The sequence below is a fragment of the Microcebus murinus genome, chromosome 14 (assembly GCF_040939455.1).
Source record: "Microcebus murinus isolate Inina chromosome 14, M.murinus_Inina_mat1.0, whole genome shotgun sequence".
Lineage (NCBI taxonomy): Eukaryota > Metazoa > Chordata > Mammalia > Primates > Cheirogaleidae > Microcebus > Microcebus murinus.
In genome coordinates this window covers 29,493,873-29,507,485 of record NC_134117.1, presented here as the reverse complement: position 1 = coordinate 29,507,485, position 13,613 = coordinate 29,493,873, and the positions used below count along the sequence as shown (strand labels likewise).

General features: G+C 38.8%; 1 protein-coding gene across 1 annotated transcript in view; it reads left to right on the top strand.

Annotated features, from left to right (window-relative positions):
* The window catches only part of CC2D2B (coiled-coil and C2 domain containing 2B), a 122,875-nt gene extending 110,864 nt beyond the window's left edge, over positions 1 to 12,011 (top strand). The window contains exons 32-36 of the mRNA XM_076009907.1: positions 1,487 to 1,621; positions 1,987 to 2,109; positions 4,899 to 4,957; positions 6,974 to 7,151; positions 9,375 to 12,011. Coding sequence (XP_075866022.1) covers positions 1,487 to 1,621; positions 1,987 to 2,109; positions 4,899 to 4,957; positions 6,974 to 7,151; positions 9,375 to 9,563 — 684 coding nt within the window. The 3' untranslated portion in view covers positions 9,564 to 12,011. The remainder of the gene's footprint in view (positions 1 to 1,486; positions 1,622 to 1,986; positions 2,110 to 4,898; positions 4,958 to 6,973; positions 7,152 to 9,374) is intronic.
* Positions 12,012 to 13,613: the final 1,602 nt, after the last annotated feature.

Sequence of the window (13,613 nt, the reverse complement as noted above, 5' to 3'; positions counted from 1 at the left end):
TTTTGTCATAATCATTTGTTTACCCATATTCCCTTATTATTTCTTTTTCAAGTTCGTTCACTAAAAGCCTATGCTATGGTCAATTCCCTCCATATAGTCCCCTTCTGTAGGTTTAAGTGCCACTAGGATGGCAGTAAACAGTCAACAATATTTTGACAGACATTTGCATCTGTACCTATGAACCACACCACCAGAGGCAGCCACATAGGGCTTTCCCTTCACTGCGTGGTTTAGCTGAAGCCTCCTCTATCCTACAGAGAAGAGGAGCGTGGTGATCAAGAGCAAGTACTGTGGAGTCAGAGAGACCAGGCTACACAGCATAGTGTTAAGTATATGGGTTAGGGGCACAGTCAGACATGGGTTTTACACCCAGCAATGCCACTTACTAACTGTATGTTGTCAACCTTGTTTACTTCTCTGAGCCTCAGTTATATCCTACAAAACAGGAATAATGCCATTCACTGTTAGCCTAGCTTAGACTTTGATTCATCTGAAAGATGGGCATAATAACCATTCCTACCTCACAAAATTTGGAGTGAATTAAAGTGAGAAAGTTAGTGTGAATTCGTAGAATAGTACCTGGTACACATAAATAATCAATAAATGTTAAATGATCTTATTCTTATTACCTGAACTTGTATTATTTGCCAAGAAAGGCTTACACTATAAAAGGTATGTGCATAGAAAAATAGTAATATAATGACTACTTTTTACTCCTCAGACTAGTTTCCTGTATGCTTTTTCTTTAGCCTCTAAATCTAAATCTTGTTCTTAATTTTAATTTAATGGCTTAAAATTTCTTAAATTTTAATTTAATGGCTTAGTGTTATCCAAGCCTGTCTCTGTTCCGTAACTCTGCCTGATATTCACCCATAGTCTCTAACTATATTCTAATTCAGGGATCCTCAAACTACAGCCTGCGGGCCACATGCAGCCTGCCACGGACATTTATCCAGTTCGCCGGGTGTTTTTGCCGCTGTTGCCTGTCCTGCTTAGCAGCCGATTGGTCCTGGGCCCACAGTGCGCATGTGTGGAATGCGCGCCGCACTCTCCAATGGCCCTCTAACGGTCTGAGGGACGGTGAACTGGCCCCCTGTTTAAAAAGTTTGAGGAGCCCTGTAGAGCTAGTCCATATAGCACCTCGTGTGAATTAGACAAAAATGCCCCTACCTCAAGACACTTCAGTACTATCTGTTGGGAAATCATCATAATATGCTGATTTTGTTAGAATAACATATTTTATTGCCATGAGGGTAATACCCTGCAAGACCATACCTGGCAGCACTAGCTCACAAGTTCTCTCATCTGAATCCTTATGCTAAGCTGGGCCTGAGTATTTCTAGAGCTTTGGGGGGATTTTTGTTTTCAAAAAATTAAAAAGCCCTAAAAAAGTCTTTTAAGAATTAGAATCAGCACATTATAATTTCCACATGCAGAAGTTAGTTAAGTGCACCACAAATGACTTTAACTCTGTTTCCTCATACAGGGGCCCGTGGCTTATGTATTAACTCAAGAAACTGACGAACATTTACTTTGGAATCCATCAACTGGGCAATGTCATAAGCAGTTTGACCCATTTTGTCCCTTACAAAGTGTAGATTGTTTGTTTGATGATAGAAATGTGAGTATATGGGGGAAATCTTGTTGTGAGTTATCTCCTCAGGAGTCACTCAGGCTATACATTAGAATCACCTGGGAACTTTGAAGAAAATATAGATGTTCAATCAGAATCCCTGGGGTATGTAGCCTGGGCAATTTTTTATCCCTAAAGCTCCCCCAGGTGAGTCTGTAGTGCCTCCAAGGTTGAGAACCAATGAGGTAATCTAGTGATCAGAAAACCCTGGAATCTCTGTCTCCTGCCTCAGAACCTCCCTTGGCTTCTGCCACTTCACTGGGCAATAAGACTGTAAATTTTTGCTTCATCCTTACCAACTATGGGCCTTTTGTTCCATGGACCTACAATGATTCTATGTTAATGTTTAATAGGTCTGGTTTAATATTCAACAGAATAATATACCAATGGCTGTACACTTTGACTATTCAAAGGAAAGTTTCTGGAAACAGTTACTTCCAAATAATTTTCAAGAGACAAAAGCACAAAGCATACAGGTAAATCATATTTTTCCAGATGTGTCTGTATGAGAGTTACCATTGCTTCTGATCTTTACTAGTTATGACAGCTCTTGCCATGGCTTATTGAATTATTTGGTGATGTTAATCAAAAACTAGTTTTCTCTGCCATCCAGCCTATGTTTGGGCTACTTTGGCCCCTTTACTCTACCTGAAGGAAAAAGAAATTGAGAAGAAAGTGCCATCTCAAATGTGAATTTTGATGTTAAAATAGAATTTAAACATTTTTAATCATAAAACATAGCCTATAATGTTCAAGATGTTTAGTAAGTTATTACTTTGACCTAGCCCTCCTGCTCCACATCTATGGTGATGATCAGGTATGAAAATTGACAAACAACAGGCTTATCTGGGTTCCAAACCATGATAATTATCTCATGGAATGGAAACAGGAGAGAAACATTGGCAGTGAGTGGGGCTGAAGCAGGGATAGCAGCAAGGTCTGAAAATGCTTCATGAAAGACAAGGAACCAGAGAAAGCATCACTTTTTGAAGTCAGGACTATGATGGAGCCCCCCCTCCACTTCTACTTTTGAAAGAATTTGGGAAGAAAACCTATAGACTCACTGCTTGGAGTGCAGAAGGCAGGAGACAGTACTAACTCAGTCACTAGATGGCTTGGCCAGTGGACCTGCAATGTACTCAGTATCGCTTTGGGAAGGCACTCGAAATACCATATCAGCAGCAGTTTCTGAATAGAGGCCATGGAATGGGAGGGTGCAGGCAATTGCAAAGTCTACAAACTAGGAGCTGTGAGCCCAGAGGGGGAGAGAGAGAGAGAGAAAGGATGAGAAAAATAGAGAGAAAAAATAGAAAAATGGGCAAAAGACATCACAGAAGCATAAACTCAAATGTTCAACTGCACTCATAATCAGAGAAATGCAATTTAAACTACTAATAGTTTGTTAATAAACTATTGGTTTTATGAAGTTAATAGTTTAATGTGAAATCAAACTAATTCACATGCATAAAACTGGCAAAAAAATGTGTGATCATACATTTGCCAAGTATTGGCAAAGAGGCAGAGAAATGGTGGGGGCATAAATTGCTATAAACACTTGGAAAAGCAATACAATGATATCCGGTAAAGGTGAAGATGCTCAGCCTTTGATCCACAACTTCAAACTTCTAAGTATATACCCTACCCTAGAAGAACATTCACAGGGAGACAAGTACAAAATATTCATTATAGAATTGCTTGAAATAGTGAAAATTTGAAACAATTCATCAGCTGGAAAATTGGTACATGAGTTGTGAAGTACTCATAAAATGAAATCTTCCTTATGGCAGTAAAATATGAACCAACTGAACCAATTTATAATAGTTCTCAATTTGACTGTACATGCATTGTATCAGAATCTCTGAGAGTGGTACCTACATATCAGTAGTTTTTAGAGTAGTATGTTGGGTGGATCTCTATATTATTCTCTGTGCTTGTCTGTATATTCAAGGCAATTCATGCCATCAAAAAGAATGCATAGTGGCTGTGAGAGAAGAAACCAAAGAATACCCAAGTGTGTAATGTGAAGCATTTTCCCTTCAACATTGTTTTCCCACACTGGAAGAAATAATTACTGTCAGTGTTTTTGGGGCGTCCTTCTAACAGTCTCCATGCAGATGCAAGCATATATATGTATTTTGATATTTCCCATTTGAAAAGGTATTTTAAAGAAGAGGAAATGTGCTTATCTCTCTTAAACAGACATCTACAGCCTCTATAACTCATGCCTTGCTTTCCCATCCTAAAGCTGTGACCGAAGCATTGCTTCCTCCTAGGGGGTTAAAGACCTATTTGGAAATGAGGGTTTCATTTATTTAATATTGATCATTCTCTTATTCATTCAAGTGATGTTTATTGATTTCATCTGTGAGCCAGTGCTATGTTAGGTGTATATACTACAAAGAAAAAGACATGTCTTGGTGTTCTTGGAACTTGGGTTCTGGAGGAGGAAACAAAGGAAACAAATAAGTGCAGTACAGAGTGATAAATGCTGTTACAAAAGAAATGAATGTACTTTGGGAGCATGGCCACCAGACGACCTGAAGGAGGAGAAATCGTAGGGGCTTCCTGGGGAAAAGTGATGACAAGCTGAGTGAGGAAGGGAGAGCAGAAGCTGGCCTAGATGGAAGCCAGGAAATAGAATAGTCCCTTGCAGAGAGTGGCAGCAAGCAGGAAGACCCTTAGAGGCTTCCCCAGTGCATGGGAAGGAGTATGGATTTACAAAAGAAGATGTCTTTCATGGGTAAGACAGACTTGCTGTCCCCATTCATTTATTCAAAGAAGCATTTGACATGCTCATTGATTCTACAAATAATCTTTGGCAGCTATACTGGTCTTTTCCACTCTAACCTTGGCAAAGTTACTTAACCTCTCTGTTCTGAGTCTCAGTTACCTCATCTTTAAAATATGGACAACAGTATGCTTACTGCTCTAGGGTCTTTAAAGCTTTTAAAATAAAGTAATGCATGTAAATCTTGGCACATATGCAATGCTCAATAAACATCGGACATCATTATTACTCTTCTAACACAGTTCGTCTTCTTCCTTCTTTGGCTATTTGTTTCTTCCAGCTGCCAGGATCCAGTTCTTTGTGTTTGCATGTGTCTAAGGAAATCCTGGGGTCTACACTTTACCCATGGGATGAAGTGTTTCTACCATGATAGCCTGGTTTGGGTTCCTCCTCATTTTAGCTAGCACTCCAGGGTGACTATGATGTAAAAATGGTCCCTATAGCCTCTTTCCTAACATTTGGTTATCTATATTTTAGCCTGAAGAAATAACTTATACCGATACTAATAAAAGCATGGTAGAAGATCTAAAGAACAGGTACTGTGTTTTCTCTCTAATCTCTTGTTCAGTCACCTTCTGGTCCCCTGATCCAGCCTTTCAAAATACCTGCTACATTCAGCAACACAAAATGAAAGGGAGATTGTAACAGTTCCATGGAACCGCCTGTCTCTTGGTACATACATTGAAAAGTGACCCCTCAGCCATCCAGGGCTTTCCTCGAAAGGACAGTCTAAGTTAACTCTGGGAAACACTGTGGATCACTGTTGGAAAGTTCTCAACACAGATGTCTGTTGAGCCTGTAGTAATAATAATGCAATAGCTAACACTTTTATTTTATTTTATTATTTTATTTTATTTTTTGAGGCACTCTGTTGCTTTGGCTAGAGTGCCGTGGCATCAGCCTAGCTCACAGTTTGAGCCTAGCTCAAACTTGAGCTCCTGGGCTCGAGCAATCCTCCTGCCTCAGCCTCCCAAGTAGGTGGGACTACAGACATGTGACACCACGGCAGGCTAATTTTTTCTATTTTTAGTAGAGATGGGGTCTCGCTCTTGCTCAGGCTGGTCTCGAACTCCTGACCTCAAGCGATCCTCCCACCTTGGTCTCCCAAAGTGCTAGGATTACAGGTGTGAGCCACCATGCCCAGCCTAGCTAACACTTTTGAAAGGACATGAAGGTTAATGGCCCATGACTTGGGGGTGGTAAATGCATCTCTGTTGGATGGCAGAAACAATAGTGCTGCCACTCCTGCCCACTCAGTGAGCACTCCCCACTTCCCCAAACACATACACATGAATGCCTTAAGGAGTTGGTCAGTCAAGCCCAAAGGGTCACAGACTTGGGAGCAGGTCTCACTCCTACTCCAGATATGTCAGAGGCTTTAGATCTAACTGCCTACAGTGACTCACACTCACACAGCAGGCTGGCATGTAAGTCACCACCAACCAATCAGAACAGACCATAACAAAAATAGTTTTGCCACTTTCATTTCTCACTAGTACATAACCCCCTCCCCCACACCCTGTTATTCCCATTCCTTATATCCAAGTTCTTAGCAAAAAAGAAAGAAATGCAGCATGTAAATGGTTCTCAACGTCTGGTTTTCATTAGAATCACTTCTAGAACTATTTAAAAATACAAGTGCCAGGATCCCAGACCAGAGACAAGGCCTGTTGAATCAATATCTGGAGGTTAAGCATTTTGATAAAGCCCTACAGGGGATTCTGATGCATGGCCACTGTTGGGACCTTCTGCAAGCTCCAACTGCTTAGTTGCACTATAAAGCCAACCAAGAAGAAATTCCCATCAGTTTCTTCTGTAACACACACTGCAGTTAGAGAATCAATTGCACACAATCATCATGCACAGAGAGGCTTTTCAGGAAGACCTCATCAATCAACCCACACTTTGTCCCCATACTCTCTCCTCCCTAGCACATTCATCACCAGGCACTATTCTAGGGGCTAAGTATACAGGTAAAAATCCCTGCCCTTATGGAGCTTACATTCGAGTGGGGGAAACTGATGGCCATACCTTTCATACTTCTCAGTCTAATGCCTCAATTCCTCCTAACTCTGCTTGCTAAATTAACTGATCAAACAATCCCATCTCTGCTAACATCATCCCAGACCAGATATATGAATTTTCATAAAGGTGGTTTCTTAGAAATACTATGTCCTGTGTCAAAGGAGGGTCTTGGAGTAGGAATATCAGCCCAGTAATCAGATGGTAGGTGTCGTCAAATCACACCCAGTAGGCAGCTTCCTATACACAGGTAACTGGAAAAGAGAGGTGACTTGGAGAGCTAATTTCTGGCTACTCCAGGAAGTTTCTTGCCTTCCCAAGCTGAGCAAGAGCCTGCTTCTCTCCAAATTGATTAATAAATAGATAACCCCTAGCTAAATAACCCTAGATAACCCCTAGCTGTAGGGTCTGGTTTCCTCCTAAGACCAAAAAGTATTATTCTCATACCTGAATAAAGTGACAAAACTATTATCATATTTACTAGATGAGTTTTAATTTGTCATAAAATTATCTTTGCAATCTTATCTTAGGATTGAAAGGACTCTAAAGTGTAAAATGATGGAATGGCGACCTCAACACCCAACACGTTGGAATCGACAATGTTCTTCTATTCTGCGACAAATCCTTCCTAAACTAGAAGTTGGCATAGGAAGCTTTGCTTCATATGAAAAAGAGAGTGAATTTGAAAGACTACTACAACTTTATTGGGTTTGTATATAATTTAATGCATTAATGGCATTGTTTTATCCATGTTAATTGCTAAATAATAGCAATCTTAAATATCTCTGAAATGCCTTTTGTCTTGATCCTGGAAGATCAATGCTATGGCATTAAAATGCATTTATTTATAGATCAAGAATAATTGTTCAAATGTAGTGAACAGTTATTACCAGGACCACATTGTATGGCATTTTCTTGAAATCAGTCACATGTTTTATGATGTATGAGCTATAGACCTTGGAAAGAGATGCCCAGAAGGAAACCACCCTGTAACTAAGAAGGTAAAAGATGATCTCTAGTAATAGATTGGATTCCTTGTCATTGGTTCTGGGCAAGAGGACCACAGACAAGCTTCAGTATCTTCTATACACAAATTACAGTCACCCTGGACCAGTGGTTGCTGGACCTCCATGGATACCAAAATTTATGGATACTCAAGTCATTCATACATTAATAAAATGGCATAGTATTTGCATATAACCTATGTATATCCTTCTGTATACTTTAAATCATCTCTTGATTACTTATAATACCTAATACAATGTAAATGCTATGTAAATAATTGTTATACTGTTTTTATTCATGATATTTTTTATTGTCATATTGTTATTTTTTATTTTTTCAAATATTTTTGATCCTTGGTTGGTTGAATCAGTAGATGGGATGTAGAATGTTCCAATATTGAGGGCTAGCTATACTCCCAAATGTATACATTAAGCCTGGACCTCTCTCCTGACCTCCTCTCTTATTTATTCACCTGCCCATTGACATCTTCTTGGATGGCAGAAAGGCATCTCGAACTAAACAAGTCCATAAGCAAATATGGTGGGCATCTGATATATTGTTAGGATTCTCCTTTCCTTTTCCTACCCTACCCTCAGCTCTGAGTATCGTTTCCCCTCCCCTCCGCTATGAACTGGTCCAGTGGGTTTTTGAAAACCCCAACCTCCCGAGGGTAAGACTCCTCATTCCCCTTATCATCAATAATACACTGGAAGATGTCTTCTAGGGGAAGTCTCTGAGAGGAGGAAGTAAGGAATCTGTTTGGAGTTGAGTACCTAGGCCGCCAGGAAGGGATCTGCCAGCATTATCCATTCATGAGTAGGGAGGGAGTTGTTTTTGTTTTGCTTTATTTTCAATAGAATTAGGGGGCAAGCAGATAAGCAAGGCATAGTTAAATATAAGCCAAAGTTTAAAACCTGGTGTTCTGGTATAAAATTATCTGACTATTTAATAATACAGTCAACAATAATAAACCTAGACTGAACCCTGCAGCCTGTGTTCAAATCCTGACTTAACCACTCACTAGTTTTGATTTAGAGTAAGTTACCTAACCTGTCTACACTTTCTATTCCATTGGATAACAGGGATAAAAATAGTTATCTGTTTTGTCATTTTGTTGAGGATTGTGTCAGTTACTACTTACTGTAGCACCCAACACCTAGTAAATGCTTAGTAGATGCTATTTATTTGTTTTTATTCTATGTGTCAGGCATTGTGCTAGGCACTGAAGTTATGGCAGTAAACAAGGCAGATATGATCTTGTGCATCCACAGAGATGACAGACATACTTAGACTAGGAAACAGATAATTGCAATATATTTTGTTAAGTAAGCTCAAGGAAGTACAGTGCACTGCACAACCACATGGGGAGAACACGTGAACAGACGTTAGGATTAGGAAAATACTCCTGTATAAGGTTGAAAGAGGCTATGATTGTCTCTGTGTATTATTAAATAGATAATTTTGCAAAGGACCATGTTTCATGATCTGTTACTCTTGTTACATAAGTAGTCATTTAGTAAATATAAACTGAATCAATGTTGAATAAAGTCTTCAAAAATTCTCACTTAAATCTCTTAAATGTAGGACCAACTGATTTCCTTGTTGGCAGTTTGCTGTCTAGAAAGGGTGCAAGTATGTGGAATGTGAAATGTGCAGGCTAAGCTCTTGCATCAGACAGACCTGCTTGTGTTCCTCTCTACCTGTAAAGTGGGGATTATAAATAGTACCTACCTCATAGGGTTGTTTGAGGATTAAATATATATGTGAAACATTTAGTTATACCTAGAACATAATCAGCACCTACAGAAAACTATTATTATATTATGACTATCATTTCTTTGAGGCATCTGTGATCTTTTTATGTACAACAATTCCTGATTACCTGATTGTAATGTGGGTTTATGTGTTGTTCTGTCTTTGATCCAGGTTGTAGGATTTCCCATCCAGATGCCATACACTGATCTACAGTCAGTTATTGATGCCGTGTATCAAACTGGAATTCACTCTTCTGAATTTCCCCAGACAGAATTTGCATTAGCTGTGTACATTCACTCATACCCAAGTAACATATTGTCTGTGTGGGTTTATTTGGCTTCCTTAGCCCGATATAAATGAAAAGGAAGAAGAGAGAAGGAAAAGATTTTGGTGTCCTTGTGGGGTCTGGAAGAAAGGGAAATAAGAAGGAAAAAAATATTAAAAAAGAAATAAAAAGAAAAAATAATAAAAATGTTTTAAAAAGGAAAAGATTGTTCTATAAATCCCTAGACCAGGAGCAAACCAAACTTTCTGGTACCTTGGGATTTTGCTGCTTATTCTAAATCCTAGCCAAGTGTTGAACCCAATTTTTGATTCATTTATCAAGTTGGGCAGTATGGAAATTTAATCCCCTGAGTCTTTGAGGATGAGTCTAGATGACCTCCTCACCAGAAACCTCTTCAAGGAGGACCCTTTGGGAAGTCTGGCTGTCTTGGGTCACTGTCTACAGTGAAGCTTATTCTGGGAAAGAAGCAATTCTTGCCTTTCCCCCTAAGGCCAATGTTTCTCAAATTGTGGGCCTCATACCACCTCCATCAGAATCATCTGGAGAGCCTTGTTGAAAATGTAGATTCCCATATCCTACCCAAGACCTATTAAACCAGAACCTCTGGGAGCAGAGCTCCAGAACCTGCATTATTTTCAACAAGCACCCCCAGATAATTCTGATGCACTTTTAACAGGAAGAACCTAGACTTGTGAAATGTTGTCATTACAAAAGTAAGGCTGGTACATTTGATGCTGGCTCTGATATAATTTCAGGTAGATGTTACTCAAATGGAAACCTAAGGTCATTGCCTCTCATATATAAAAGGTTATTTCATTGAGAAAGAAAAAAAGGAAAATCTACCATGTTGGGCTGATACATCAGCTTCTGGAGGCTCTCAAAAGTTTACACCTGATGAAAGTTTGCTACTGATGTGAAATCTTTATACCTCCAAGTATTTGGAAGGGACTCCCAGGGAGCTCTAATCTTATCTAATCTCTCCCAATTCTGTGAGGGAGGAAATGGTCTTGACAAATCTCAGGACTCCTTTTTTCCTTAGCGAACAGCCTCTCCCTCTGCCCCTGGCACTTTTTGCTTTTTTTTTTCTTAGTGGTGGTTCAGCTAGATCCTAGGAGCTCCTTAAGAAAAAGTGGACAAGGATCTAATTAGGAAGCACTATACTTTCTTCTCGTTGATTATTTTGTCTTTACTGAGAAAAATATTTATACAATTTACTTAAATGTGACATAACTTATTATTTAAAAGAAATAATCAAGGGATACAGATTTCCAAAGGTTGACCAGAGCAGTTTTATATGACGTAAAGATAAGAGAAAGATAATTCATCTCTCCCATGACAGAAGCATTAGGGTTCCTTGGTTCACACTCACAAGCAGAGACAAGAGACCTCCAAATTCATATCCAGGGAACCCCCAATCTGCATCCCTTACCCAAATGTGCCTGTGCCAGAGAAGACCTCATTTACTTGCAGTGATGTTTAGACCAAGCTTGAGATTACTAGAGAAAGCAAAGTGAGTGAAGGAATGATTTTTCCTCCCAGGTTAAAACCTAATTGTGCATGTCTTGCATGCACTAGAAAACTAATACGAATTTTTATTTGAATATTTGTGTTTAAATGTTACATGAAATTTTGTTATTAAACAAGTCAAAATAATGCTGATGGAAAGATGAAGTTTCCAAAGAAATACTGAATTCATGTAGTTCACTTCTGTGGAGCTTTGGATGTTTATATAGCTATTTTATTAGTTGTTTGTGGTTTTAGAATTGATAGGCCACTTAACAGTAAGGTAGCAAGTGTTCACAGGCAAGCACAGAGGACCTTTCCATATTGTATGCATTGTTTTTCCCTGAAAATTGTGAAATTATATGTAATGAATCATTTTTAATTTAAACATTAAAAATACATTATTTTAAATGGAATGCATAATTTTAAAGTTTTTTAAGTCATTCCACAAATAATTAGGGAGCATCCATTATGTGCCAGACACTTGAGTATGTTCTGGGGTACAGCAGCGAAAAGACAAAGACCCTACCTACAGGTGTGAAGCTTACATTCTTAACAGGGCAAAGAAACCATAGCATATAAACAGTAATTTTCTCTTAAGTGGGAAAATTTCAAGACGTGTTTTGAGTCTTGAAACAACTATAAAGGAAACAAATAGGATGGGATGGTAAAGAAGATATTTGGTGGGGATGAAGGTTGTAAGCAGAGTAGTCAGGGAAGGCTTCTCTAAGGAGATAACATTTAAGCTGAGATGTAATGATTTATCAATTAGAAATGCATTCAGTTGCATGTAGTAGAGACCTAACCACAGTAGCATAACCAAATAGGGATTACTTTTTTACATCACTGTAGGTTCAGAGGAGGCATTCCAAGTCTGGTGTAGTGGCTCCATGATGTTGTAGGTATATTAGCTTCATCCAATTTCTTGGCCATATCTGAGGTGGCTTCCATCTTCTACTTCAGTGGCTTTCGATTTCAACAAGTATAAGAATCACCTGAAGGGCTTGTTGAAACAGATGCTCGCCCCACCCCTAGAGTTTCTGATTCTGTGGGTCTAGGGTGGGCCCTGATAATTTGCACTTACAAATTTCCAGGTGATGTTGAGACTGCCGATCTTTGAGAAACTTGGCTGTAGTTTCACAAGCATTTTATGCCCAGAAAATACAGAAAAGGAGTGGGATGGTAGAGTATGCCAGCTGGTTTTGCTGTTTTAAAAATGCTTCCCAGGAGACCATTCCCAGTTTCGTCTACTTATATCCCACTGGCCAGAACTGTATCACTCCTATGGCTACAAGGGAGGCTGGGTGATCAAGTGTTTTACATGGATATATTGCTCCCCCAACTAAAATCAGCATTCTGTTGGTGAGGAAGAAGAGGAAGGTGACTGTTGGGTGGGCAACTCATAGTCTACCACAGGTGAAAGGAAGCCCCATAATGCAAAGACCTCTGATAAAAGTATTCAAGAGGAAACTTTGATTGCATAGGTCTTCAGTCCAAAAAGAGACTTGCCTGGCTCTTTTTGGACTATAGGGGAATGTAGTAGCATATAAGGCTGGAGAGGTACATCAGGACCAGACAATGTGGGTCATAGTAAAGAGTTTAGATTTTATTTATAATGCAGTAGGAAATCATTGAAAGGTTTTAAGCTACTGAAAAAATAATATTTTTCCTTTTTTATATTTGAGATTACTTTAAAAACTTTTTACAGTTACTCGTTTTCTTTTTCATTTTCTTAAAATTCATTTTATTACTCATTATTTTGTATAAGTGCATAAATGTGACCATGTTTTTAAGTGCAGGTTTTATTTTTCTTTACCTTTTTTGCTTGAGTCCCTATCCCACTGTTCTTCCCTCCTCCACTCACATTATTTACTTCTCCCACCTCCTTGCCAACTAAGTATGTATCCTTTCACTTAACCAACATTTTCAAATATTCATATGCCAACACACACACACACATGCATATACATGCATCTGTTTCTGTTTATCTTAGAAAAATGAGATCACATTATGTATGTTTTTCTGCATATTGCTTTTCTCCTTCAAAAATAGTGAAACCACTCTGAGTGAACTATTCATTCTTTCTAAGGAATGCATAACAGTCTATAATGTGGGCAGAACCATTAAATACACTTAAGCAGGTTATGTACCACACAACTCAAAGTTTATGTGTAAGGATCTCTGGAGTTGTATGTTGCAGCCCTCCCTGGTTGTGCATGCTATTTATTATAACTTATTCAGCCATTCCCCTACTGATAGGAATTTCTTTTGATTCAGTTGCTTGGTGCATTGTTTAATTTTTCTATATCCCTGCTGTTTTTCTGTCTACTAGTTCTATCAATTACTGAGAGAGGTGTGTTGAAGTTGCCAACTGTAATTATGAGTTTACTTATTTATTCTTTCACCTTTGTTAGTTTTTGCTTCATGTATTTTGAAGCTCTGCTGTTAGATGCACATACACTTAGGATTTATGTGTTCTTGGTGAATTAACCCTTTTATCATTATACAGTGTTCCTCTTTATCCCTAGTAATTATCTTTGCTCTGAAGTCTGTTTTGCCTGATGTTAATGTAGCCATCCAGCTTTCTTTTGATTAGGGTTTACCTGGTATATATATTTTCA